The 26,017-nt window shown below is 40.5% G+C and overlaps 3 protein-coding genes across 9 annotated transcripts in view; 1 reads left to right on the forward strand and 2 right to left on the reverse strand.

The window, feature by feature from the left end:
* The window catches only part of LOC140997740 (AMP deaminase 2-like), a 34,892-nt gene extending 25,968 nt beyond the window's left edge, over positions 1-8,924 (forward strand). For all 6 annotated transcript variants that reach the window (XM_073467731.1, XM_073467732.1, XM_073467733.1 and 3 more), the window contains 14 exons: positions 191-302; positions 417-603; positions 1,702-1,843; positions 1,933-2,022; positions 2,120-2,249; positions 2,342-2,536; positions 2,657-2,788; positions 2,879-3,042; positions 3,443-3,569; positions 3,662-3,825; positions 3,935-4,055; positions 4,658-4,831; positions 5,003-5,113; positions 5,225-8,924. In XM_073467731.1, coding sequence (XP_073323832.1) covers positions 191-302; positions 417-603; positions 1,702-1,843; positions 1,933-2,022; positions 2,120-2,249; positions 2,342-2,536; positions 2,657-2,788; positions 2,879-3,042; positions 3,443-3,569; positions 3,662-3,825; positions 3,935-4,055; positions 4,658-4,831; positions 5,003-5,113; positions 5,225-5,443 — 2,068 coding nt within the window. In that variant the 3' untranslated portion in view covers positions 5,444-8,924. The remainder of the gene's footprint in view (positions 1-190; positions 303-416; positions 604-1,701; positions 1,844-1,932; positions 2,023-2,119; positions 2,250-2,341; positions 2,537-2,656; positions 2,789-2,878; positions 3,043-3,442; positions 3,570-3,661; positions 3,826-3,934; positions 4,056-4,657; positions 4,832-5,002; positions 5,114-5,224) is intronic.
* A 176-nt stretch (positions 8,925-9,100) lies between these two features.
* Positions 9,101-15,989, reverse strand: eps8l3a (EPS8 signaling adaptor L3a). The gene is made up of 19 exons (XM_073467690.1): positions 15,940-15,989; positions 15,281-15,360; positions 15,092-15,165; positions 14,942-15,006; positions 14,700-14,858; positions 13,681-13,830; positions 13,528-13,592; positions 13,366-13,439; positions 13,146-13,270; positions 12,907-13,015; positions 12,759-12,832; positions 12,568-12,642; positions 12,221-12,366; positions 11,256-11,454; positions 10,887-10,973; positions 10,692-10,796; positions 10,158-10,243; positions 9,382-9,514; positions 9,101-9,297 (listed from the first exon to the last, which is right to left on the reverse strand). Exons 2-19 carry the CDS (start codon positions 15,343-15,345, stop codon positions 9,286-9,288), a joined length of 1,803 nt encoding a protein of 600 aa, XP_073323791.1. The 5' UTR covers positions 15,346-15,360; positions 15,940-15,989; the 3' UTR covers positions 9,101-9,285.
* A 1,914-nt stretch (positions 15,990-17,903) lies between these two features.
* irf6 (interferon regulatory factor 6) lies at positions 17,904-24,673 on the reverse strand. Of its 2 annotated transcripts, none has more exons than XM_073468529.1 (8): positions 24,448-24,673; positions 23,940-24,118; positions 21,540-21,735; positions 21,351-21,449; positions 20,962-21,228; positions 19,515-19,907; positions 19,272-19,390; positions 17,904-18,929 (listed from the first exon to the last, which is right to left on the reverse strand). In XM_073468529.1, the coding sequence occupies exons 2-8, from the start codon at positions 24,111-24,113 to the stop codon at positions 18,699-18,701; spliced, it is 1,479 nt and encodes a 492-aa protein (XP_073324630.1). In that variant the 5' UTR covers positions 24,114-24,118; positions 24,448-24,673; the 3' UTR covers positions 17,904-18,698. The 2 variants fall into 2 exon arrangements, with proteins under 2 accessions (XP_073324630.1, XP_073324631.1); XM_073468530.1 differs by having other exon boundaries at positions 18,542-18,929; positions 23,940-24,114; positions 24,448-24,535.
* Positions 24,674-26,017: the final 1,344 nt, after the last annotated feature.

Here is a 26,017-nt window from a genome sequence, read left to right on the forward strand (position 1 = left end):
TTCCAAACCCATTTGTAACTTCACTAACCTTTGATGCTACCATTAAAACTTTATAAAATCAACAATAACATCTGGATTCTCCTTCATCTGCATTCCTGCTTCTCTTCACATGTTTGTCTGTCCTCACCTGTCCTGTTTCTGCCTTTTTTTCTCGTTTTAACTTTCCTTTTCTCTGTCTGTATCCTGTAAGGTTGATGAAAGAGAAGAGTGTGGACACTGTTGACGACGGCTTTATGGAGAGAGCGATGCCATTGGAGAAAGAGTACCAGCGGGTCTCAATATCTGGAGAGGAAAAGTGTGGGGTGAGGAACTTTTTTCAAATGAGTTTTAATGTTTTCAAACTTAAACTCCAGTAAGTTAAATTCCATTCACACCCATTTTCAATGTAATTCCATTTTCTGTTGATGTCTTCCCAGGTGCCCTTCACTGACCTGGTTGATGCTGCTAAGTGTGTTGTGAAGGCATTGTTCATCCGGGAGAAGTACATAAATCGATCTATGCAGAACTTTTGTAAGACCACCACTCACGCCCTGCAGGAGCTCGGGATGAAACCTCTGGATCTGAGAGTCTATGAGGATATACCAGAGACCCCTGTAGATGCTGGTATGACACGCAAGCACTGACACATATTCTATTACATTTGGGAAGAAAAAGCAACATCAGAAAGGACAGAACTGCTTGATAGAGGCAGTACATTCTTTAGTTTTGTACTGAGTCAAAGGGTTTTGTTGAATTCCACAGAGATGGTTGATGTATCCCACAAGGAGGCAGTAATGGCTGATATATATATATATATATATATATATATATATATATATATATATATATATATATATATATATATATATATATATATATATATATATATATATATACTTTGAAACTAAACCGTAGCACCGAAAACACCTTTTAGTTAGGGTTACCATTTCATTCAGGGATTACCTGTCAAAAGAGAGGCTGCAAGTGTTTCAAGCGTACCTGGGCGTGTTGTGAAGAGGAAGCTTGAATATTTTCTTATGAAACCTCAAAATACCAGGAATGATTGCATCATCCCTACAGGAAGAGGCCTGTTTAGATACAAGAAGTGTTAGGAGCAAAAGGAAGAAAAAAAAATTTTGATTGTTTGAGTCATTTTCAACAAAAATGTTTCTGCCTGGGCAGAATTGGGCAGATTTTATTTGTTTCTTCAGCAAATCTGTGGTCAGCACTGTTTCCCATTTTACAATAAAAACCATTAGTTATTACATTAGCAATGTGTTTCAGCTTTCTGCAAGCTTGTCTCATGTTGTATTGACGGGCAATCACAATTTGTTTTCCAAATGGGTTTCCAAGGACCAAAACTAATGGGCATGAAGAAGCTTGAAAAATGCTTGATAGTCTTTACGATGAGCCTTTCAGGCAGCACATAAATAGCCATGTATATTTATACTGAGACAGCAAGGAAATGCCAACTAGTGAGCAAAACCACTAAACAATAAACAGTAAGAGAAATACTCCCTAAGCAACTATTATTTATTTATTGGTATTAAGCTGCAAAACTCAAATCTAGATCAAATAAAAACACAGTAGCCACCCAGGACCACTGTGTAATAAACAGGCCTACATGTTGTCTCTTTTATATGAGCAGTTGTTCATCATTTTGAGATATTTTCTGCAGCATAGATGATGTAACCTGATAAATATCAATTTCATGTTTTCCAGATGCTCCCGTCCACCCGCCTGTTTCAGAGACACACCCCTATGACAATCAAGACCCTAAGAATATGCCAGCAGACACCGGATATGGTTGCAAGATGGTGGATGGAGTGGTCCATGTCTACACTAAGAAAACGAACATGGATAAGTATGTGTTTGTGCCTTTAAGGTGACATGTTAATTTAAACAAAAGGGGTTAGTCTCTTAGTATAACTTTCATACTGATCTCCTTTTCAGAAGTGCAGAACTGGACCTGCCCTATCCTGACCTGAAGGAGTATATTGCAGACATGAATGTGATGATGGCCCTTATTATCAACGGACCAGTGTGAGTGTTTTGTTGATATCTTTATTCTGCAAATTTATCATTCTGCAGCTCACTGTAAATTAAATATGTCTGTGTTTCCTCTGGATGATGTTTACAGGAAATCCTTCTGCTACCGCCGCCTACAGTACCTAAGCTCTAAATTCCAGATGCACATCCTCCTGAATGAGATGAAGGAGTTGGCAGCTCAGAAGAAAGTCCCACACAGAGACTTCTACAACATACGAAAGGCAAGAGCCGACATGTGATGTAAATATTTAAACAAGACATTCTGAAATGATGACAAGCGTTACTAAACTATTCCACTCCATGCTTACTCCAGGTGGACACACACATACATGCATCATCCTGCATGAATCAGAAGCACCTGCTGCGATTCATCAAGAGAGCCATGAAGAAATACCCGGAGGAGATCGTCCACATTGAGCGCGGCCGCGGTCAGACCCTCAAGGAGGTGTTTGAGACCATGAACCTGACGGCCTTCGACCTGAGCGTAGACACTCTCGACATGCATGCGGTGAGAAATTGGAGCGGCAGTAAACAGTATCTAACTAAAAGTGTTTTAAAAGATTATGTGAACATGAGTACATGTGGTTTAGATATAACTGAGGTTTGACTGGTTTCATTTACTCATCAGGACCGTAACACGTTCCATCGGTTTGACAAGTTCAACGCCAAATACAACCCCATCGGAGAATCCATCCTCAGAGAGATCTTCATCAAGACTGACAACCACATTGAAGGAAAATACTTTGCACACATAATCAAGGTGTGAAATCATTCATATATTACATCTGAAGTGTCTCATTTAAACAATTTATCAACACAAACTGATACATTGATGTCTACTGCTGTCCAGGAGGTGATGTATGACCTGGAGGAGAGTAAGTACCAGAACTCAGAGCTACGTCTGTCCATCTACGGTCGCTCCCGAGACGAGTGGGATAAGCTGGCTCAGTGGGCCGTTAAACATCGAGTGTACTCTGATAATGTGCGCTGGCTTATCCAGGTGCCCCGTCTGTTGTGAGTACTCCCCCAAATTGCTTTGCCTTTGCGGTAATAGGTGCATTTTATAAGACAAGCTATCTTAGCTTCCTTCTTGCTTAAGGTCAGACACCACAGGCAAAGTCATTGTATTTTAATGCACTGTTCATTTTGTGATTTGGGCTGTTTTGCTTCCATATAATGTCTTCTTTCAGACTAGGGGAAAGAAAACATCTCGAATAAGCAGTTGAATTTCTGTAGTGTTTTGCTCAAGAAAGAAAGAAAGCAAAGAACAAGCAGCTATAACTTACTCTTTGACTAGCAAATACATTGATTCTAGGCTTCACAATGAAACCTACATTTAAAATAAATTATTTTTTTAAAAAATAATAAAATCTCTATGTTAACAAATGTTGCTGTCCGTTCATCACCTCCCCAGTGATGTGTACCACACAAAAAAGCAGCTGGCTAATTTCCAGGAGATGTTGGAGAACATCTTCATGCCTCTGTTTGAAGTCACGATCAACCCCCGCAGTCATCCCGAGCTGCACCTCTTCCTGGAGCATGTGAGTTTCCCTTCACAGGAAATCAAAGCTTTCCTAATCGTTCACACCGAGAGACACTAAGCAGTTGTTGCTTTGTCGTTTTTTCTTGTTAGGTGGTGGGCTTCGACAGCGTGGACGATGAGTCTAAACCAGAGCACCACATTTTCAATCTGGACAGTCCGCTGCCAGTCGACTGGACAGAAGAAGACAACCCTCCCTACTCCTACTACCTCTACTACACCTATGCCAACATGACTGTGCTCAACCACCTGCGAAGGTACGAGCCAGCTTTGATCCTTCATTAAGCCCCCCATCGATTCAATTAAACACATTAATCAGTCACAAAATACTTGAGGTTTTAATGTTGTTTTGATTGTCTGACTCAGGCGACGAGGCTTCCACATGTTTGTGCTCCGACCTCACTGTGGGGAAGCCGGACCTATCCACCACCTGGTGTCAGGTTTCATGTTATCAGAGAACATTTCCCACGGACTGCTGCTCAGAAAGGTAAGAGCAGAGCATACTTTGTTTCCAAAAGACTCCAACATTGTTATACTGTGTGACATTCAAAAAGAGACCCTGTAGTGTATTGACGGGGGAATGTGTTGTATGAATACTACTTTTTGACATGTATCATTTTCAAATTTAGTTGAGACTCTATCAGGGAGCAGTTTATTGTACTCCACGGGACGGCATTAAATTTGGGAAGCATAAAGAGAAATAAATACTGTACTAATGGGTCCCTGTTGGCCGTCACTGCTGGAATTGCAAACAAGTTCAACATTCAATTTGTTCATCCATGAAAACATAGCGTCACCGTCCTAATTAACTAGTGTTGCTGAAACAAATACCAAGACAATGAAACAAAAGATAAAAACAACATAAATAAAACTAAAGTACATAAAAAAACTAACTATATAAAAACAGGAAAAAAATTTAATTAGGTCCCAAATTAGATCATCCTTACAAAGTTCTAGTTATATTGCTGTTTGCTTTTTGGGAGCAGAAGGGGTGAAAATCTGCTGGTGCTTCTGAAATGTGTAACTCAAAGATGTACTTCCAGCTATGTTTACTTGTTTGTCCCTTTCGCTCTGTTTGATATCCATCAGGCCCCAGTGTTGCAGTATCTCTACTACCTGGCTCAAGTTGGGATTGCCATGTCACCACTGAGTAACAACAGCCTCTTCCTCAGCTACCATCGTAACCCGCTGCCAGAGTACCTGTCCAGAGGCCTCATGGTGTCTCTGTCCACTGACGATCCTCTTCAGTTCCACTTCACCAAGGTCAGTGTGAAGGAAGTTTGTCTGAATCCCCATGTGATCTACATTTAAGGTAAAAACTGCAAAAACAAGATGAGAAGTGATGAGGCTGAAATGATATTTTTGTGTGTGTGTATGTGTGTGTGTGTGTGTGTGTGTGCGTGTCTGTGTGTGTGCATGTGTGTCTTGGTCCAGGAGCCTCTGATGGAGGAGTACAGCATTGCTACTCAGGTGTGGAAGCTAAGTTCCTGTGACATGTGTGAGCTGGCTAGAAACAGTGTCCTCATGAGCGGGTTTTCACACAAGGTAAACAAGCGCTTCTCGTTGACACTATTTATAAAATATATAAATATCGTGTTTCCATCAGTGTTTTACTGTCTCTGAGCTTCCCACTCATGTATCTTCTCCTACTTCCAGGCCAAAAGCTACTGGCTGGGCCCCAGTTATTCTAGGGAGGGCCCCGAGAGCAACGACATCCGCCGTACCAACGTCCCCGATATCCGCGTGGCATACCGAAGCGAGACACTCTCAGAGGAGCTTCAACTCATCACTCACGCCGTGCGCACTGAAGAGCTGGACACTATCGATGAGGAGGACTCTCTGTCCATGGGCCCTCTGCCGGCGGGAGGACGCTAGATTCACAATCGCCTGAACCTGCCCTGTAAATGTCCAACCCCGCAGTCCACCTAGCATGACACCAGAAAGATGCGCGTGATAGTAATTCTGTCATTCATCCTGTATACAGTGTAAACACCACAAAACATCACTATAGAAGTATGTCGCACACTGAAGCCAAGGATACAGTTCTGCCAGAGCACATCAGCTTCAATGTTCCTCTTTTGTCCGTGCCATTTTTAAGGTTAATTCCATTTTATGGTTAAATTTTCAGATTTATAATGAAGGTTTCCCCAGCTCTTCTGTTGTTCTGTCTGACGTGTTCAGCGTCAGAGAGACCACCAGCAGGGCTTTTTGTGAATGAAAAGCAGGGAAACGCTGACCAGAGACACTTTCTTCATTTTTTATTCAAAGAGTTTGACTCCATCCTGTCCAGCCGAAGCCATCAGATGATCCCTGCTGTAGTTTATTGTTATTCAGCGATAAGTTTTACTTCATCAGAGACATTAAACAGCATGCAGTATCTCTGTAGCATCTGTATACTACAGAAAACAACCAGCACATTGAAACGTTCTCCACAGCTGCTCTGAACGTAGCTTCCACTGTTCAGTCATGCTGCTTAACTTAACTTAATGCATCTATCATCTTCATTATACGCACATATAATGAAGGGTCACAGATGCATTTTTGTTGAAATAATCCAGTCTAGTGATTGCTGAAGGTTTTAAGCTACTTCAGGACAACTTAAAGCTTGGAGATGATAGCTTCTCTCTGAATGCTGCAGCACTGAATATCGGCCTTGCATGGTGCTTGGCGTGGTTTCAGATCATTTATTTGCCAAATTGCACACAGAATGGTTCTTCCATGACTTTAATCAGCTCAGAGTCAAGTCAGGAGAGAAGCACACTTCCTGTGGCTGACTGCAAACATTCCATGACCCAAACTGTCCTCCCCAGCTGCGAATGAGCTCCAGTAAATGTTCAAAATCATCTTGATTTGATGGGATGTTTCTGAAGGATATAAAGGGAGGAATGTACATTGTAAAGTTGAATCACAGCACAAATGAATGTGGATGAATTCAGCATCGTCCGAGGAGAACGCCCTCACTGTTACCTCGCTGTAGCCATGAAGATATGGGCCCTGATTTCACTCATTCCTTCCCCTGAGGACAAATTAGAAAGTTTTTCCCCTTTGCATGCAGTGCACTGTACATATGCACCAAGCAAAGACTTCACAGTGCCTTTTCATTTTCAGCTTTGGGCGCTGCATGCCCAGTTTTTGTCTTGCAACAAGCATTACACCTCTTCTCCTCAGTCACATACAGTAGATATGCTGTTTTAATATCCACACCAACGGAACTGAAAGCACCTCGCTGCATGCTTGGTGTAAAATACTTTTACCTTGGCCTTTGTTTGAGGAGGAAAGCTGATTTGTTTCTAGTTCTCTACTTATAAGCGTTTTTCTTTGCATGCCTGCATGAATAATGATCAGCAGGAGAGAATGAGTGAAGCTGTGATGTAAAGCATCTTACCTAATTCAGGGCTGCCGACCAGCTTTTGAGTCCGAAATCTGTTGCTGTGAACAAACAGATTTAAACTCATTGTTCACCATGTAGAAATGAGCAAACCATGCTGGGACATGGTTAAGACTGTTGCATGGTTCTTGTAGCATTTTTTTTTTCTGATCAAAGCTGGGATCACATTTTGTATCGTACGGTCATCATGTTATCACATCCTGCCAATGGATACAGTCCAACTTCCCATCAAACTGTGAGCCTTCTTCTTCAACAGAGACGCTAACGTTCAGTAATATTTGATGCCAAGATTAGCAGAGTGAATCAGAAAAAGTCCGCCTTTATTTGAATAACCAAGTATAATGTATTAGTATATATACTGTACATGTTTGCTTTATAGATGAGTAGGATAAATGATGGAACTCGTCTTTGTTCAGCAAGAATACAGTAGCTTCTAAGTGTTCAGGGGATGCACTGGAGATGTGCGCTGAACACACAAAATTTGTGTTGGATTTCATGTATAAAGTGTATTTTTTTAAAGGCGATATAGAGATAAGAGATTTTATATTCACAATATATTGATGTCAAGGTTTAACACTTAGTTTTGTTGCTGTTGATCATCGTGAACTGGCATTATGTCATGAAAATAGAGTTCTTCAATACAGTTTTGTTGCTGTTTGCCTTTTTAATTTGTTAATTGGACATTTACGTGTCTGTTCCGCCTATTTTTTTTTTTCACACTTTATTTTTTATTCCTGATCATTCTCCGTTCATTATTATAGTGCACCTATTGCACCAATGATAGATACCTCTTACTATACAGTTAAAAGCTGTCTCTACTGTCAGAAACCATCCGCACGCACAAAGAAAAAAAACTAACCCTAATTTATAAGTCACATCTATAGACTTGGCTTTTTCTGTTTTTGTCCTAATCCGTCTGATATAATCAGACTGAAGCACAAATTTTAATTATGTCTAATGTTTTTTATGTCTAATTTTATTATTGGCTTTTCCTTGTTTTAATGTTTTAAAAACCATCTGTTGATTACTTTAGAACATTTTTAAGATAATTATGGAAATAAGAAATGTTTGACAACAGACCCTGCAATGTTATAATATCATGTTATAATCAGTTTCACACTTTGTGTCCACTTCATGTGATCTTATACAGTTACCACAGAGCCACTTCACTGTGCACTCACCTCATAGTGCACCCTACCTCACAAATACTAATCTCTGTCATGTTGACGCTGTGTTCAACAACAGCAAGGACACAGCTGATGATTATTTTCAGTATTGATTCGTCTACTGACCGTTTTCTGGATTAATCAATGAATTGTTTGGTCTGTAAAATATTTTAAAAAAAGTTAAAAGGCCCATTTTAATTCTCTTTTATGCATGAATTATTGTGTATTCAGATTTTTTGTTTTTTCCAACTGAAAGTCCAACAATATTTGCTTTAGCATCGAAAGAAAAAGCAACAAATCCTAACATTTGAGAAGCTTGAACGACTAACTTTTGGTCACTTTTACTTTGATTACGTCTTTGTCAAACAAATAATTGTTTAATCCCAGTAAGTAACTGCACATGAGAAGAGATTCACAAGAGATATAACATCCAAGACCATCTACGATACCGTGCTTATTTGAATGTCAACACAAAATCATACCAGTCATTCACGTATGTAACTACTCTATATATTTACAGATTTATACTTCACAGTTTCTGTTGTTCAGACGTTCATTATAAGTGTCCTGATGCTCACACTCAAGATATTTCTGTGTTCAGCTGATGTTTCTCTCATGAACTATCTTTGTTTTTACATCGTCTGTCATTTTTTGATTTACAATTTGAATTCTGCCTACTTTTCTGTCCATTGATCTGTAGCCATATTATTGCCTGAAACTGATTGCCAGTGTTAAACAGACGCTTCTGATAAGGTTCATGTGTAATGTCTGAACAATGAAATAAAGCATGTTAATTCACGAAGCCTCTGTATGTGTGTCAGATAGATCTTTTATTTACAGGTCACATAATGAGCACATTGATTAGGGTTTGAGCTCGTTACATATTTCAGACCGTGACAGTTTGTGAACCACAGTGCTGCTGGAGAAACTGTCTACATGCACTTTAATTTACATTTGATCAGATAACTTTCCCACCGATTTACAACTCTATGAATATATATATTTTGATACAATATGTGGAAGATAATATGTAATGCCAAAGAAGCTGTAAACCTAAACTCACTTCTTGCTGAATATTATAGACAGTTTACAATATTTGACAACTGCTGACTTGTTTTCGTCCGTGATGATTTCTCCCTCTTTGGCGTTCTCCTCCTGCTTCCTTAACTGGCAGCCTGCAGTGTTGAAACAAAACACTCATCAGTGAGATAATAATGAACCTGGAATCAAATGAAGCTGCCCTGCAGTCCGTTACTTACAGTCATAGAAGATTTGACTGCCTGTAACTGGAAGAAGACTCGCCCCCCTTCCTCTGGACACACTGTCTTCAGTTCTTCTCTCGACATCCCCAGGAGCATGGAGCCGCTCAGCACGCCCAGACAGCGTATAGTGCTGCAAGTAATACAGTAATATTGATCTGTCCTTAATCAATGATGGGGTTCATTCGAGAAGAATAAGTGTCACTTCAACAAACAGGTTTCCGGTCACTCTGAACAATAGCTTAATTATTAAAGGGGTATTCCAGCAATTTTGTATTGCAGAAAAAAATGAAACAAATAGTAAAAATCAAAGCAGCAGATGACAATATATCCTGGCTTTTAACAAGAGGTAAGGTCCAAAACACTGGATCCTGCATTTCCCATAAAGCAACTCAACAGTGTCTTTCATTAGACCCTCTCCCGCATCCTAAATGCCCAATGCTCTCTTTAACCCACACCACCAGTTTCTAATACAGGCTTTCCGTTCAAAGTTCAAGTGTCAAGTCTGTACCAAGATGACAAAATAATCCTGATGACATAACATTAACTGTAGCAGCATTAGGGGACACGTGATGTATAAAATAGGAGGGCTGCCCCTTTAAAGTGCAAAAACAATAGAAACAAATCCACCACAACACTTAGACTTTATGGCTGTGTAACGCAGATTTATACACTTCAGTAACAAATAATAAGGCAGTGAGGAGAAAAGGAAGACATTGTAAGTGGGAACTTGCATCATCACATATATATTAAATGTAATAACTGTAAGTACTTACATTTTGCTAAAACCCTTGTCTTCGAGCCAGGCTTTCACTTCTGGAGGCTTGGACTTCTTTGTTAGCACAGGAGGTCCTTCAGTTTGCTGACAAAACAGAACAATAATTCACTGTGATTTGACTTGAATGTATGGATGGAAACTACGTCCTGATTACACCAATGACACAATCAGCATTAATATACAATGTTTCAGAGCTGCAGGTTAAACAAAGCTCTGAAAAACACTAAGTGAGTCACATTTCATTTTGTAGATGTTCTAATCATATTTGCATGTTTGCACTGTAGTGGTGATTTTTCCTCTCCAGTAAATGTCAGCCAAAAGGTCAAAATCACTGAGAAGTTAATGAAATATAGTTTGAAATAGTATCTCAATTCCTCCAGTGGTTGAGAAAAAGTGTAATCTGAGGCTGATGTCCTGTTTTCTGACAGTGAAGTTCCTGCTTTCCTTCACCATCATCACCAGGATCATCTACAGGTGTTAAGTCTTCCTGTAATATTGAGTTGAAGTTGACCTTCGTGTTAGTGTCACCCACCTGGATAGGCTGCTCATCTGGAGGCCCCAGGGCATTATTGGGAACAAAGCCTTCTTCCCCTCTGTTGTTCCTCACTTTCCACCACTGCTTTGATTTGTCCAGCAGCTGTGGGTCGACAAAACAAAGAAATCATGCTGTTGGTTGAAACAGCGGAGAAGAGAACAGAAAAAGCTGTTGGTTCATCTTAATACTCACCATAACAAGTTCTCCTTTTCTGACGGTGAGCTCTCTGTCATTTCTTGAAATGAAATCGGCAATAACACGCATGGGCTTCGGTTGTGACTCAACAAAGCTGAAAAACACATCACAGGGCATCAAAAACCTTTGAGGTTTAAAATCTTCACAGTTCATTGAATTATACTTTATGTGCTTGTGCATACCGTGATTTTCTGGGGGTCTGTGGTGGTCTCGACTGGGCTGAAGTCTACAAAGAAAAAATACAAGGTTTTGTTATGTTTTTTCTTCTTTCTGGTCTCCACACTACCTGTCCATCTGCACTGGTGAATGTTTGATGTGGAGGTTTACCTGGTTGGGTGCACGTGGTGGACTCTGCCGTCTGCTCACAGCTTCTCGTGGTGCAGGTGGTGGACTCTGCCGTCTGCTCACAGCTTCTCGTGGTGCAGGTGGTGGACTTTGCCGTCTGCTCACAGCTTCTCTGGGTGCAGGTGGTTCAGGTGTTGCAGACACCTCAGGGGGCTGCCAGCCATCAGAGAACTCCAGAGTGTACGTCGGGATGTCCTCATCGTCTTCGGGCCACTGGGTGCTGGTAATGTTGTCAAAATCATAAGGGATTATTATTCACAGATACGCAGCAGCTTAAAAGTACCAATGCAACAGTGGAATGTAATGTAAAAATACTTAATTACAGTAATCTGGCATAAACTCATGTTATCAAAAGTGACATTAGCAGCATTTTACTGGTGCAGCTGGGTTAGCTGAAGATAGGCTACTTTATATTCAGTTGGTAGATTTGTCCAGTGGTTCACAATATAAATCTTGGGGGTTGTGAGATGATTAAGAACAAAAGACAAAGTTATGCTCCACAACTGTATATTCATTTTATTGGATCGGTTTCTGGGATCTTTTTTATTGTGAAAAACTTTATAGTTTTAACTCTTTGGGGCTGGGACAGCTATTTAATGCAACTCGGAGAAGTTTGAACAGAGACTTAATCTAAACACTGACTTTTTCTTAGGGGTTTGCAAGCCCAAAGGGTTGGGAGCCACTTGTTTAGTCTTTAATGATATATAGTATTTCATTAGCATACTGTATGTTTTTTTTTGCCACTCGCATTAATGTCCCAGCTGAAAGAAATGAGGTTCGAAGTGGTATCACAAGACTGGATGCAACACAATACATAGACGTCTTTAACATGACATTAACACTGTTATTTCTTCACATTCTGTGAAGGTTTTGAATGTTTTAGAATTCTGGAAATATCTTACAAATAGCCTCTTTAAGTACATTACTTTAGGTTTAGTGAGCATCGTTCTCTTGTACAGATAATAAAACAGTGTCCTTTGTCCCACCTGGGGATGTTCCAGGCATCGCCCAGAGTCTGCCACAGCTGGTCCTCCTCTGTGGACGCCTCCTCACTCATCAGACGGATACACAGAGGAATCAGCAGCGGCGCCACAATGGTGGGTGGCAGATCATCAGGGCAGTGAGATACCACCTGGTGAGGAGAAGATAACTCTCTCTGTTAACAAAAAACCTCCTGGAATTATTAAACACAGATATCATAGAAAATTCGTGAACAACACTTCAAAAATATAAAGATTAAGTGACACTAATAGAACATTTTAACAGTGAATCAAAGTTAAAGTTACTCAAAATTACCAAAATCAATTAAAATTGAAAACATTTAGTCACTTACGAATGCTAATGTGGAAAATAAGGAGTGAACTAATTCAGGAGCGCTGGGATTATTAATCTTTCCATTGAGCTCTCCCTGTAAACATGAAAACATAACAATGAATAATATATAACACACATACTGTACATGACAGATTGAACAGAAATAACAGACCACGATGATAGGATGTGATTGTGACTAAAGACACTCACCAGGAGGTTGAAACCAGATTTGATCTTATGGAGACACGCTGCGAAGTCTTCTGCAGGTGGCATGCCGTCCATCACTAAAAAAATCAAATAAAAACATGATGAACCCGTCACAACTGGTACAATTTCTGTCCTTCGTTTGCTAGATTACCTTTTCCTTTTTTCTTTTTCTTCTTCTTCTTCTTTGCATTTTTAGCTTCTACTGCAGCGATTTGTCCCATAAAGATTTCTATGTCATTTAAAATATGGTTCAAGATATCCTGTAAAGAAAGGAGGACAGGAAAATCATTTCCACGTTCTTCTCTTAAATGTTAGGAAAAAAACTGTCACAACATTTCAGTGTATTAACTATAGCTTTGACATTCCCTGTGTCTGAATGAGGACACTTACTACATCCCTGTCCAGCTCTGTGTACCGGCTTGGAGGAGACAGAGGTTCTTCTTCAGTGATGAAAGGCTGCAGTGGTTCCTCCTCCTCTTCCTCAGGTACAAGCAGATCACAGATGGCATCCTCCTCTTAATAGTATGTACAAAGGAGACTGAGGGTTTGTATTGATTCTGACTCCATCATTGTTAATCAATGCAGCAGTAATCTCCTGTCACACACTCACCATAGTCAGGAGGCCCCCACTGAGGCACTGGGTCAACTGCAGGCTTCTGTCCAGCTTTAAGTTCTGCATTGCTGCTTCAAAAAGTGTCAGAGGCATTTTTACAAAAAAAGTAAACAATAATAAAGTTTCAGATATTTGCTCTTATTTTGTTTAGGGTCTTACCTGTTGCTTGGATTTTCTTTCCTGCGTCCAAGTGTTTGTGACAGATTTTTTTGAACATAGTCAGCCTGTAAATAACAACAAAAACATATTGACTCACTCATTACTTTCACTTAACAGTCATGATAAAGGCCATGTCCACGGGTTTGTTCTCACCCTGACATCATCACACTGAAACAAGAAGACAGTGGTGGTGTTTCTTCTCCCGGCCTGGACCAACACTGTGAGCAGGGAGTTATACACTCCAGAGTCCAACACAGCCTTTAGATCCAAGACGTCACTGAGAGCCATGGACTCCAGCTCCTCCTGAGAAAACACAGCGGGTCTTTAGACATACAACTGTTTTATGATATGGCAATCCTACCGCTGAGTTTTGGTTGGGTTTTGGCACAAAACATCTTTGTTAGGTTTAGGGAAAGATCACAATTTTGGCTGAAATATGTACTTAGTAAAGGTTCAGGAAACATAATGGTTTGGGTTTAAATTACTACTCTAAGGTCTGAAGACCTTTGGGTTGACACAACCTGGGAATGGGACTCAACAAGGAACTGTCTTTCTTCATAACTGCACCAAGGCAACACTTTTCATTCCATGTTTGGATACGAACGTTGACTTGTGTCAGGAAACAAGAGACACATGGTGGACTCCAGTTTTTAAGTCTGACATTTTGATCATAACGTCAATTGACATCCTCCTTTTGCTCCTCCTACAGCAGCTAGAGGGCTTTGTCACTTGAACGTTAACATATTCCGCTTGGAGGGATTTGCTGAAACAACACATTTTGTTATTTTTCTTGGGGGTCAGTCTTGGAAATAAAGTGGGGTGTCATCTGCGTACAGGTGAAAGCAGCTGCCATGTTGAAAGGCACAGACCCTAATGGCAGAGATTACAGACAGAAGAATCAGGCCTCGGACTAAACCTTGGGGAACACAACAAGACAAAATGTACTCTTTCTGAGCAGGGTTAGGGTAAGGGTTGTGCCAGAGAGCCAAGCCACATCTCCAACTGTATAAAACATTGTCTTTGAAGAGCGTGGGCTAACATATCGCTCCAAAATCTGATGACTCTGAAGATTATAAAGCATAATTAATTTTATCGTAATTGATCTTTAATGCTCTGGGTGTGGTCACTGTCATCCTGGATCTGTCACCGTCATGTCTGTCTCTGGAACTCACCTTGGTTTCAATGTCTGTGAGCAGCAGTGAGGGACCGCGCACCTCCATCATCATTCTCTGACCCCACACTCGTCCCATCTCTTCCAGCAGGTTCAGCCGCTCCACACAGTCAGCTACGTTTTTCAACTCCTTCCCATCCAGATCACAAGTGAATAAGTGCTGCAGCAGAGACGCATTGAAACATCAAACATGGCATGACTCAGAAAGGGTCATACTTGTTTGGGTAATGTGACATATGATACCTCCACTCTGTACTGAAATTTGTCCATCATGTTGTTCATTGATACTGCATACGCCTGCCTTTGCACTGTTAAAGAACAAACCAGAGCTCTGTATTATTCATCAAACATGCGTAACAGTTGATTATGCCAAGTACAGCAGTGTTAACTTACAGTAAATTGACTTTGCGCTGGGTTTCGACAGATTCGATGCCTGTGATGACACATCATCCATAGTGGAGTAACCACTATCACAACAAATGCAAAACCTTAACAACATTGATCATCTTCAAAGGAATAAAGTAATTAATGAAGCAATCAACCAATTAATCAATCAACCACATAAAACTTTGAGATACATACTTAGAGCCGATCGAATCTGCAAAGCTGTTGGTGTCAATACCAAAGGGACTGTTATTCCTGAACATTGCGATCTACCACACCTGTAATATCAGGTATGATATGAATAAAACACATCATAAATGTGTCATGTCAGTGGTATGAGCTGACACAGCAACTTGCAATCATTTGTTTTGGGAGGTTTGTTATACAATCAGCCGAGAAATCCAAAGTTTTGTGAAGTTGTGATTGACGAACACAACTTTCACACATTATGTCAGACACAAAATGAGTCATAGCGAAAACATCACCTTTGTTAAAGCAATAAATGGCTCTTTAATCATTAGCTAGTTATAGTCACCTAGCAACACAGCACTGTGATAAACCTGACAAAGACATCTTAATGGCGCTGTTAAAATATTTCAAGAGTTTACACAATAAATAGTGACATAAAACATAAAGGAGGTCATCATAATAATAGAGAAGTCTACTATCTGTTCTAATCCGATCTGTTCCTAAAGTTGTGTCACTGTGAGGATTATAAGGAAGACTGTGGTGACGTGGATTTTGTGTGATTTGTCCTAAATTAAATGCAAACAAACAGGAACCTTCCCCACAGATCATTTACACAAATGACAAAGATACATCCAGTGTAGTGGAGATTCATTATCAAAAGCTCTTACCTTTGGTGTCTGACAGGTGATTGTTCTTGGTACTTCCTTCTGTATTTTTTACCGTTTAGTTCGAATACGCATTTTTTAATCCTGTTCCTCAGTCAACGATACCACACACTCAAGACCTTCTGCCAGGTAGTAAAAGGGAAGGACAAAGTCCAGCGTCGGTAGCTGCTGAGCTGACTCCGTTGAGGGTGTGAGATCTCTGTGTGGCATCCAGTCCGAGCAAAGGTAACTGATATGGAGGAAATCACCTCCTCACCCTGGAAAAATGTAAAGGTTTCCAGGTCTATAAATGAGAGCTTGTATGCCCTATCAGCGTTTCGTCATTTTTTCCATCCTACAATTCGACCTCCAACTCTCCTATTTTTTTTCATCCTCACAGAAAATAACAATTACGTTGAAAGAAGGTATAAAGGGGCACTCATTGAATTGCACTATTGACATTGATTGTGAACAATTATATTCAAGGAGGGTCTTATCTTTGTAAAAAAAAAAAAAAAATCAATGTCAATCAAATTAATCTCTATTAAACATCGACCTCTAAATGCTTCCTGGTGTCTTTCTCAATGCCCCCTCCTCATATACTGTTTACATGTGCTCAGTACTGAAGAAAGAACTTAAAGATGACAGACACAGGAAATTTCCTCAGTGTTGTCAAGTTGTAGCACTTCACATGTCAATATTTCTTCTCTCCACCCTTCATCTCCTCATAAAAACCGCACAAGTGGACACCATGTCTTCTGAATCACAAGGCCAAACATTAACTAGAATGAATTCCTTAGTGATGAAATAAGCACGAGGTAAACAACATGGCTATATAAAGCTCAAAGGATCATTCAGGGGAGTCATATGTTTGAAAATGATACAAAAATACAAGGGTCACCTTCTCGTCATTCCATATAAAGCAACATTATGTAGAAATTGGCCATTTGGTGCGATTTTTGTCAGACATAATGTAGGTGCTAACTACAAACAAAACTCATTACGTCATAACAATGTTATGTGTTGTAAACGTGTATGTTAAAGTAAACATGTATGTAACGCTGTGATCCTACCCTCTCACTGAAGTTACGCAGTGCAGAAACATTTATTCAAACATTCACCCTATTACAAGACACTGAACCATCACAATGATTTTGAGGCCGTTATTGTAAGGTTAAAAAAAAGTTACATAATGTTGCTTTAATGCCTGTCACCAGGTTGGACTGATTTGGGTTAGATAAGTCCTAAAACTGACATAGCTGGAGTGCTGAGGATGAAGTGAGGAGTCTGAGGAGAGAAGCAGCTCTGCAGTCTGGTGGTATGCCAGTGATAAGAAAAAGGTTACTTTGTTTCAACATTATGATCTTTTGTCCATAGAATCAACAACTACAACAACAACAATAAAAAGGTAGCCTTAAATAACAATAAATTCAGGTTTTGACTAGTAACAGGGTATTTTGCTGTTATCTACCTAATCTATCTGAATACTTCTTTCACCAGTGCTGTTAATTATGAAGCAAATGTATGTTATTTAACAGATCAATCAGCATGGTATCAAAACTTTAGCAATCTATACCAAATATGCTGTTTTCATTTTGTATGTAGGAATATAATAAACTCTGGTGTCAGAGCAGATGAGGAACAGCGATTCATTCTGTTACCAGTAAGTCCAATGATATAGTTGCCCTTTATCATCAGGTGGCTGTAAATTAAATGAATGTAACAAACCAAACAACCTCACTTGGGAGGTTGAGGACCTCTTCTGATGTGGACCCAAAAACACATCACACAACATTGAACCTGTCCCAGACCTGTTGCTGTTAAACTAAACCACTGGAGGTCAGCAGTGCTACGTGAGCACATTTAGAAAATACAAAGCTGTGATTAACATCTAACAGCCCTTTGAGGGGGCTGCAGAGCTGATATATTGAACTCTTCTTGCCCTGAAACACATTAGTAATCATCAAAGTCATTGATAATCTCCAGTGTTAGTTTGGCTTTTTTATTGATAAAATAAACATACAATATCAGGATAAATGCACGTTCAACTAGGCATAAAACATAATTCAGCACCTCAAAGTGCAGTGGCATCCATATTAAAACAGATCCATACAGCTGAATGTTGTTTAGCTGGACACATTAAATGACTTAAAATCAAAGATATGAATACAAAAATATCCTACAATATAAATGGAGAAATAAAACAACCAACGACAAAGGAAACTGATACTTGGGACAACAAAACATGATACACCTAATAACATGTGCTCGCAGGATAATGGGATATCAGACAGTCGAGTACAGCAGTCCGTTTAATTGTAAATGAACAGAAGAAGAAACTACCCATGCTTTAATTCACATTTACCTATATGTTAAAAAATATACAAATCCTATGCTTCAAAACATTACATATGAGCTCAAAAGATAAAAATCATTCTGCCCTGCTTCATGGCTATAGGAAAGATTTGGTAATCACTGACTCGTTTTGGAGACATAAGGCACAGGACACTTTCTGTAACTCATTAACTAGGTTAAATGTTCGCCAGCAGGACTTTGGCCCATGCAGTCACCACATCTGTCTATGGCCCATGAACACATAATGCAGAGTAGTGCAGGTCTGAAGCCCTACTTCTTTATACAGAAAAACACATTTACACTAGAGAAAAGCAATAGAATCCTACAGTAAATTGTGCACACTTCTAAATACGATTACACATAAGTACTTCTTTGCTAACAGTAGGTAACTCAGTTATGATATATGTTAGTTCACAGTGTGGGCTGCTTCACTGTCCCTGCATAACCTGGACGATGTTCAGGCCTGGGCCGGGCGGCAGCGCCCAGCCGTCCTGGCCCTGGTGGGTCTGTAGCAGGCAGTACAGCTGCTTTAGGTGGGTCACTATGTTGTCTTTGATGTCCGGGATTGAAATCTGCAGGCGAACGCTGCCGCTGTCGAAGGATCGTGTGTTGTCTCCGGTAAACATCTCAGTGATCATGCGGGCCACCACTGGAACGATCTGTCGGATGAAGGACCAGTATGAGTCACACAATCAGACTCTTAACACAAAATATAGTAAAAATAGAGTGAAGTCATGTATCAAAAAGAAATATGAGAGTTGTGTGAATAAAAGGTGTGAAGAGGTGAAGTTAAATTAAGCAGCTTTCATTTCCTTTAAATAATAAAAAATAAAAATGTAAAAAAAAAAAAATGTTTAAATAAAAAAGACATTTTCATCTTGTACCATCATAAAAACATTTTTTTCATTCAGAGAAATATTTTCATGCAGTTTAATCTGAGACTGAGTCCTGATTACTGTCATTCAAACTCTTGATACAAAACAACTTCTACAACTTCTTACCTGAACCATGATGAGTTTCCTCTCCCGGGGCCTCCCATCAGGCCACTCCTCTCCAAAACATAGGCTGATTTCAAACTGAGGGGGGATTGGTGTCTGACCGCGCTGGTGGGCTATCACCCCTGCATCCAACACAAATAGATTTATCAGAATTCTTTCTAACATTACATAAAAAATACAGATTATTTCAGTAACATCTCGATAAAACCTAGATCATTTTACACTAAATATGAGAATTCTGCTTACCACTGAGAAAAGACTCCAGGCAAAACAGTTTGACCTTCCTCTGGCGCTCTATAAGATTTGGTGCAGCTGGATTTGGAGCACAGGGGCCCGACCAGTACACCTTGCACTGGCAGAGACGGACTGCGTAGATATCGTGGCCGCTGACCTCCAGGATCAGGCCTCTGTCCATCACATCCAGCAGGCGGCTGGTGAAGACCCTCTGCTTGTCGTTGGTGATGTGCTCTGTGGTCGGGAAGCGCAGCTGCTCCAGGTTCACCGGGCCGAACAGCTCCTCCTGGTTCACCATGGGGCCGAGGTCTCCGTAGAACAGCCTGCAGCCCTGAGGGTTACTGACGTTGGCTGTGGGACACATCTCCTTTCCTCTGTACAGGAACGTCACCTCCAGGTCTGTCACTGGGGCAGAGACAAATGAAGGCGCATATTAAAACTATGTTCAATGTTCAACATGACATATGTAGTCTTTGTGCGGTTTTCAATTGAGAATATGCCAAAAGGGATTAGTTAATTATCATATTGTTTCATTTACAACTGAAGGCTCAAATTAAAAAAGGGACAGTTCAACCAAAACATAATCCAACTGTACCTGGAATTCAAGTTTCATAAAAAAATAAAATGTCTGGTGATATTCTATACTTTTTTTTACTATCATCAAATGAACTGATGCCTATAACGTAGTATATTGTCAGTGCTAATTCATCTATTGTTGTCCAAAGACTATTAAAAGCACATCAGTGAGCCACATAATTGGCTGACACGCTCCTTCATGAACATGAACACGGGCACTCTAGTTTATTTACATTCACCAAATCAACAAAGGCACTACTTAATCTTTTTGCAGACTCGCCAACACTCCTACATGTAAAAGAGCTTGAAAGTTAAAAAGTCCACGCCAACAGGAGCTCCTCTCTCCCACAGAAATCTCAGCTCCTAAAACGCCTGGTCAACGGTCCCGCCTTTAATTCCGTGACTTGGTGACATCACACTACGTCACCATGTCATACATTTGCATAATTAATACCGAGCGGCGAGTTTTGCATGTGAGAATTGTTTCAGCACAGCACAGCGGTTCAGTGCCACGGACAGGTTGGTGAGTATTTATGTATTAAGTGAAATACGAACACATTGTTGGTTGAGGTCTCTTCATCTGACAATAACAAGTCTACAGAATATTGCCTGTTCTCTACACACTGCACCTGCTTTCTGTCTCAATGTAATATCGAAACTGTTGAACGTAACGGTGCATGTCATATTTGGTCTTTTGTGGCTAACCGCATGCCAAACAAGCTCCACTGGATTGAGCTGTAGCAGCTGTGCCCGAAGCTTCAGGAGGTATCCACACACCTCAAACTGTTGCACTAACTCCATCTGAATCTACTGACTGCAGTCTGGGAAACAGGAAAAAAACAAATTGGCGCATTTTGGTGGACTGTCTGAAGTGCACGCTTACTCGGGAGGGAACTGATCCACGTCTCCGGAGAGGCAAACAGGGCGTCAGGTAGAGGAGGGGGCTGCATCGAGTGATCGGGCAGAGGAGCAGGGGGCATGTCAGCCAGGGTTGTGGGGTGCATCTCCACATCCACAGGCTCCTCTTTGGGCCAGATCTTAACAGGCTCCTCTTTGGGCCAGACCTCGTTTGATGGGGGGCAGCTGGGGGGCTGCATGGAGGAGTCTGAGCCCATAGGAGACCACATGATGAGAGGAGAGGGGCTGGTGCCTGAAGGAGGAAAGAGAGAAGAATTCGTCATTAACAGCAATCAAACTGAATCTCTTTGCTTTCTCATGCACTGCGAGGATGTTAATAAATATACATGTAATGTATGAGGAGACGCCTCTCACCATTGGATGGGTAAGGAGGGAGAGACTCTGGTGTATCTGGAACATCTTCCTCAATACCTTCTTCATCATGCGGAGTCCAAGAACCAGCGTCTGAAGAAGCTGCGGGGTGAGAGACAGCATCATGAAACGTTAAATATTACAAAAACGAAAGTGATTTTGAAAAGTCACATTCAACCCGTGATTCTTCACCTTGGTTACTGAGCGGCTGCGGGATGTCGCAGACGTCATATATCTTCAAAGGATTCATGGGGACCTCTTTGGTGCCGTCATAGACCAGGTTGAATTCTCGGCTTTTGTTCAGGGCACATCGGAGCTGAGCTTTCCACTTCGCAGGATCAGGTTCATCAACGCCCTCTTGGAACTTTCCGGTCTCTACAGCCCACGCCTGGAGGGATGTTTAAATACAACGGAGGTGTCAGTATCACAAGCCTGTGTTGACTTTTTTATATTTCTGCACTGAATCCACACATTTGTACTGTTTCAGTACAGTGGGTGGTTGATGCATGTGAAATATCAAAGATAACAGACAATGATGGTTTGGCCATCATGTACTTTAATCTACTTGAGATTAGAGCTGCAACAAATTGTTGATTAATTGATTAATTTTTCCAGAAAAACATTTAACATTTGCTGGTTCCAGCTTCTTAAATGTAAGGATCTGCTGCTTTTCTTTGTCATTTATGACAGTAAATGAAGAGTCTTTGGGTTTTGGACTGTTTGTTGGACAAAAGAACAAATTCAAGTTGTCATTTTAGACTCTGGGAAATTGTGATGAGCATTTGTCACTTTTTTTGGCATTTTGTAGACAAAAAACAACTAATTGTGACAAGTAGTCGACGATGAAAATAATCGTTAGCTTCAGCCCTACGTGATGACACATGGTTATGAACCATGACATGTATTTTTACAACTATACCAGTGGAAACAGACAATTTAAAAAGGGACACACTACCCTCTAAATACTTTCTTACTTCCTTCCTGTCTTTCCTTTCTTGTGAAGCACATGTACAATGTGACCCAATGTATGTGTTCAGTATCAAGATATTTTAGTTTTTCTAACCTTACACTAATCTTTTGTGTACTTTAAGTATTAGTTTATTTAATTTCCTCTACACATTTGGCAAAAAGACTGTTGAATATACTCAGACAAGGAACATGCACCATCTGGGATTAAACATCAGCATATAATCACTTAACAATAGGAGACAATGTCCCGACATCACTGTTTTAGATCTTCAGTCTCAACAGCACAAATACAGACCTAATGTTAGACATACCACCTATCCCTTATGGACCTATACTTATACAGTCCATCTCATTAGGTCTCAACCCAGGGGAGCTGCAAGATCATTTACAGGGGTTGCCAGATGGTTGTGGAGAAAAAAAAACATTGTGTAATAGTTCTTACACTACATTTCCTGTACCAGTGATATAATACGGCTTTAAAAAAGATTTGATCGAATGTTTTTGAGTCAACGTGTGCGTGCAGATGAGTTCTGCTTGGACACACACAAAAACCTGAAACCTGAATGACCTAATTTTTCTGGGGGGTTGTTAAATTAACCGGTTGAGAAACACTGATCCATCTATCCCAGGGGTAGGCAACCTGTGGCTCTGGAGCCGCATGAGGCTCTTTTGCCCCTCTGATTTGGCTCCATGTGACTGTGACATTTCACATGGAAATGTATTTTGTAGGCAGAATTCACACAGAATTGTATATGTTCTCTCAAGTTGTGATTACTTGAATGATCCTGAGCTAATATCATTGTGTTTAATGCTCAAGCCCGAGGGCTGGTTGCTGTATGTGTCTGAGGATAAAAGAAGAAGGATTAACTCCACTTCTGACTTCCACTGAAATGGACTTAGGTCAAAATAAAATTGAAACAGTCCTGTGTTTTTAAAATGTACTTTTACAGTCTTTAAATCTAGGCTGCCACTTTACGTTTTATTTATTATCAAAGGGGGCTATTTTTTATTTTGTACATTTTCACAAACACAGGGAGGACTTAAGTAGGACTGCATATATATAGTTCTGTATTGCTTCTCTAGTTGTATTTATTGTAGGCTAGTACTTTTGGACCAAAACATGGCATCATTCAAATGGAAATGCAAGATTCAAGTACCTTATAAGGATAAGCAGCCCACTGCGAGTTCCCACATCATGTGAAAATATTAACAAATGCTCATTTAAACCTATTTATAATATTGATAGGCTAATTTAGACTTTATAGGCTGTGTTGACTTCATTATAAAAACACAAATATGTTTTTGGTTAGGGACAGGGACAAATGGCTCTTTCGATGGTAAAGGTTGCGGACCCCTGATCTACCCTTAGGCTCGAAGCTTGAGAGATGGCTTATGTAACTGGGTTGGCAAAACCAGATGAAACAAGCAGAGGTTTTTCATGGTATCCTGCAAGATTCTGCTTTTTTAAAGCATCAGCAAAAGTTTGAAGCTTCCATAAACATGACATTAAAAAGTATGGACTACAAATAAGTTTCCAACTCTGTCCGAGTGTCTCAGGAAACAAACACTACTTCCATGCATTTATCTCACGGGGTTTTGTTCTGTTAAAAGTTGGAGTTTAACCTTAAATATGGTGTCCTCGTCCTCGTGCTGGGGTGTGTGTCGTGTGGCGTGTTTCCATGGAATCCTGAAGCGCATGGCCTCACGGTCCATCCACACCAGACCCGGGTATCGCCCGCTGTCCACCTGCGCGACCAGCCAGGGCTTCAGCCGGACACGCCGAGGGGTGACTGACATCCTGACTGACGAGGAGCACACAGACCGGTCAGCCCACAGTGGATTAAAACTCTGATTCACCTCCACAACTGTCTGCGCGGCTTTCATAAACTCAGTGACAAACAATGCTGCAGGCGAAATCCTGCACATCCGGATACTCCAAACATTTGAAGCTGCTCGCCCACACCTTGACAGAAGGAACTCATTTCTTTCTCAAAGTAAAAAGCAGTTAACTTGCAGGTTAGACTTTGTGTGACAGGCTTAGTTTCTTTAAATGTGAGGATTGCAGTGGACTTGATCCAAACCTCGAATGAACAAAGCGAGCAAACACGAAACTTAGGAACGACACACATACCTGTGGAGAACCAGGAAGTGGGAGAGCTCTCTCCTCGACGTCCTGCTGACGGACAGCTGAGGTTAAACCCGAGCGTTTCCTGTCAGATAAACCCTGCAGGGTCCAGACACAGTCCACCGACGATCACTCCGACAGAGCAGGCTGAGGATAATAACAAGAGAAAAGTGTATCTCGGACAGCTCTGGAGAGCTGATGTTGTTCGCTCGGTTTGGCCCTTCCCCTTCTCCCTCACCGAAACTCAGGTACGGCCGTGACGTCACGGTGCTGACACACCTTTTCTGAGCAGCTGGGGACAGTTCTTCAGGAAGCACGTGGACAGGGGGCGTTATTATTTACGAGACAGTCTCAAGGAGTATTTGATCATCCAGTCGGACACAGAAATAATAAGTTATAAAAATAATCATAATCTCCATGTAAATATCTTTAATAAGCTTTTGTCTGTCACAGTCTGAAACACGTTATCTTTGGCTTTGTTCACACAGTTATGGACATATTTTACATTATAGGCTAATTAATATTGGGACTATGAAGACATAGTCCATTGATAACTCATAATTATGAAATTAAAAAGTTATAAGTATGAGATAAAAAGTCTATTATGAGATAAAAAAAAAGTTGTAAGTATAAGATGAATAGTCTTTATTATGAGATAAAAAGTCTATTATGAGATAAAAAGTTGAGAGTATTAGAGAAAAGACAAAATTGAGATAAATGTTAAGTTTCTATCTAATAATTAATCAATAATTATGATTTACCATAGGACTTTTTTCATCAAGCTTAGTTTTCATGTCTTTTTTTCTGTATTATCTCACAGAAAAACTATTACATTGCATTTGAATTGCTGAATCCTCCATGAAGAGGAGAGGAAGGCTTCTGTTTTGCCCATTCAAGGGTCTGACGACCCACTTATTCCATTTTTATCCACTGATATTTTTAACATATAATTATTTAGATTTAGCATGAGGAGAAGAGATACATATCCTACTGTAGGCTCAAGCTATCTTAAGTGGCCTGTGGTTAGACTGAATATCCCTTCACTGGCCCACATCCAGAACTCAGATTACACACAATATTTATGACGGACATGTTTTGACTCAGCTGGCAGGCACTGAGGGATTTTCCATCCTGAGGAACAATAGTAGCACAAGACAAGAGGACAGGTGATGATGATGATCCCGTCGCTAATAACAAACCACTCCCTGAAACTACTCCTGGCTTTGAGTGCGTGTGTCTGCTGTCAGCTGCCACCTTTCTCTTTGATTTTCCTGGTTTCGACATAATATGCACAATGATCTGTTGCCGTGTGTGTGATGCTAATGCTGTGTTTAGCATTCTGCGATGGGGATGGATGGTTAGCTGTAGTGGGAGGATGTGTTGGATTGTTTTGGGTCCAGATTATTTCACTTAGTGACAGCTGTCTTTAACATCACAAAGGATTTCCTGTTCCCAACCTGAGGGTCAGGGTGCTCTGAGGGGTAGTTACAGTAAATCTAACCTAAAGGGGGCCGTAAAGATGATTAAAGAGAAAAAAATCCTGTTACACACAATTATTTTGCACTAATTTTATCAT

The sequence above is a fragment of the Pagrus major genome, chromosome 6 (assembly GCF_040436345.1).
Source record: "Pagrus major chromosome 6, Pma_NU_1.0".
NCBI classification, from domain to species: domain Eukaryota; kingdom Metazoa; phylum Chordata; class Actinopteri; order Spariformes; family Sparidae; genus Pagrus; species Pagrus major.

Bases quoted from the DNA above. Each gene is read 5' to 3' on its own strand.
- eps8l3a (XM_073467690.1), bottom strand. From the start codon at position 15,345: ATGTTCAGGAATAACAGTCCCTTTGGTATTGACACCAACAGCTTTGCA. The intron at 14,859-14,941 runs GTATCATATGTC...TCTCTGCTGCAG, and splicing joins AATTTCAGTACAGAGTGGAG to CACTTATTCACTTGTGATCT. The intron at 12,833-12,906 runs GTAATCTAGCAA...TGATTTTTTTAG, and splicing joins GAAAAAGAAAAAAGGAAAAG to TGATGGACGGCATGCCACCT.
- irf6 (XM_073468529.1), bottom strand. From the start codon at position 24,113: ATGTCAGTCACCCCTCGGCGTGTCCGGCTGAAGCCCTGGCTGGTCGCG. The intron at 21,450-21,539 runs GTGAAGAATCAC...CTCACCCCGCAG, and splicing joins GCAGCCGCTCAGTAACCAAG to CTTCTTCAGACGCTGGTTCT. The intron at 21,229-21,350 runs GTGAGAGGCGTC...TTCCTCCTTCAG, and splicing joins CCCTCCTTACCCATCCAATG to GCACCAGCCCCTCTCCTCTC.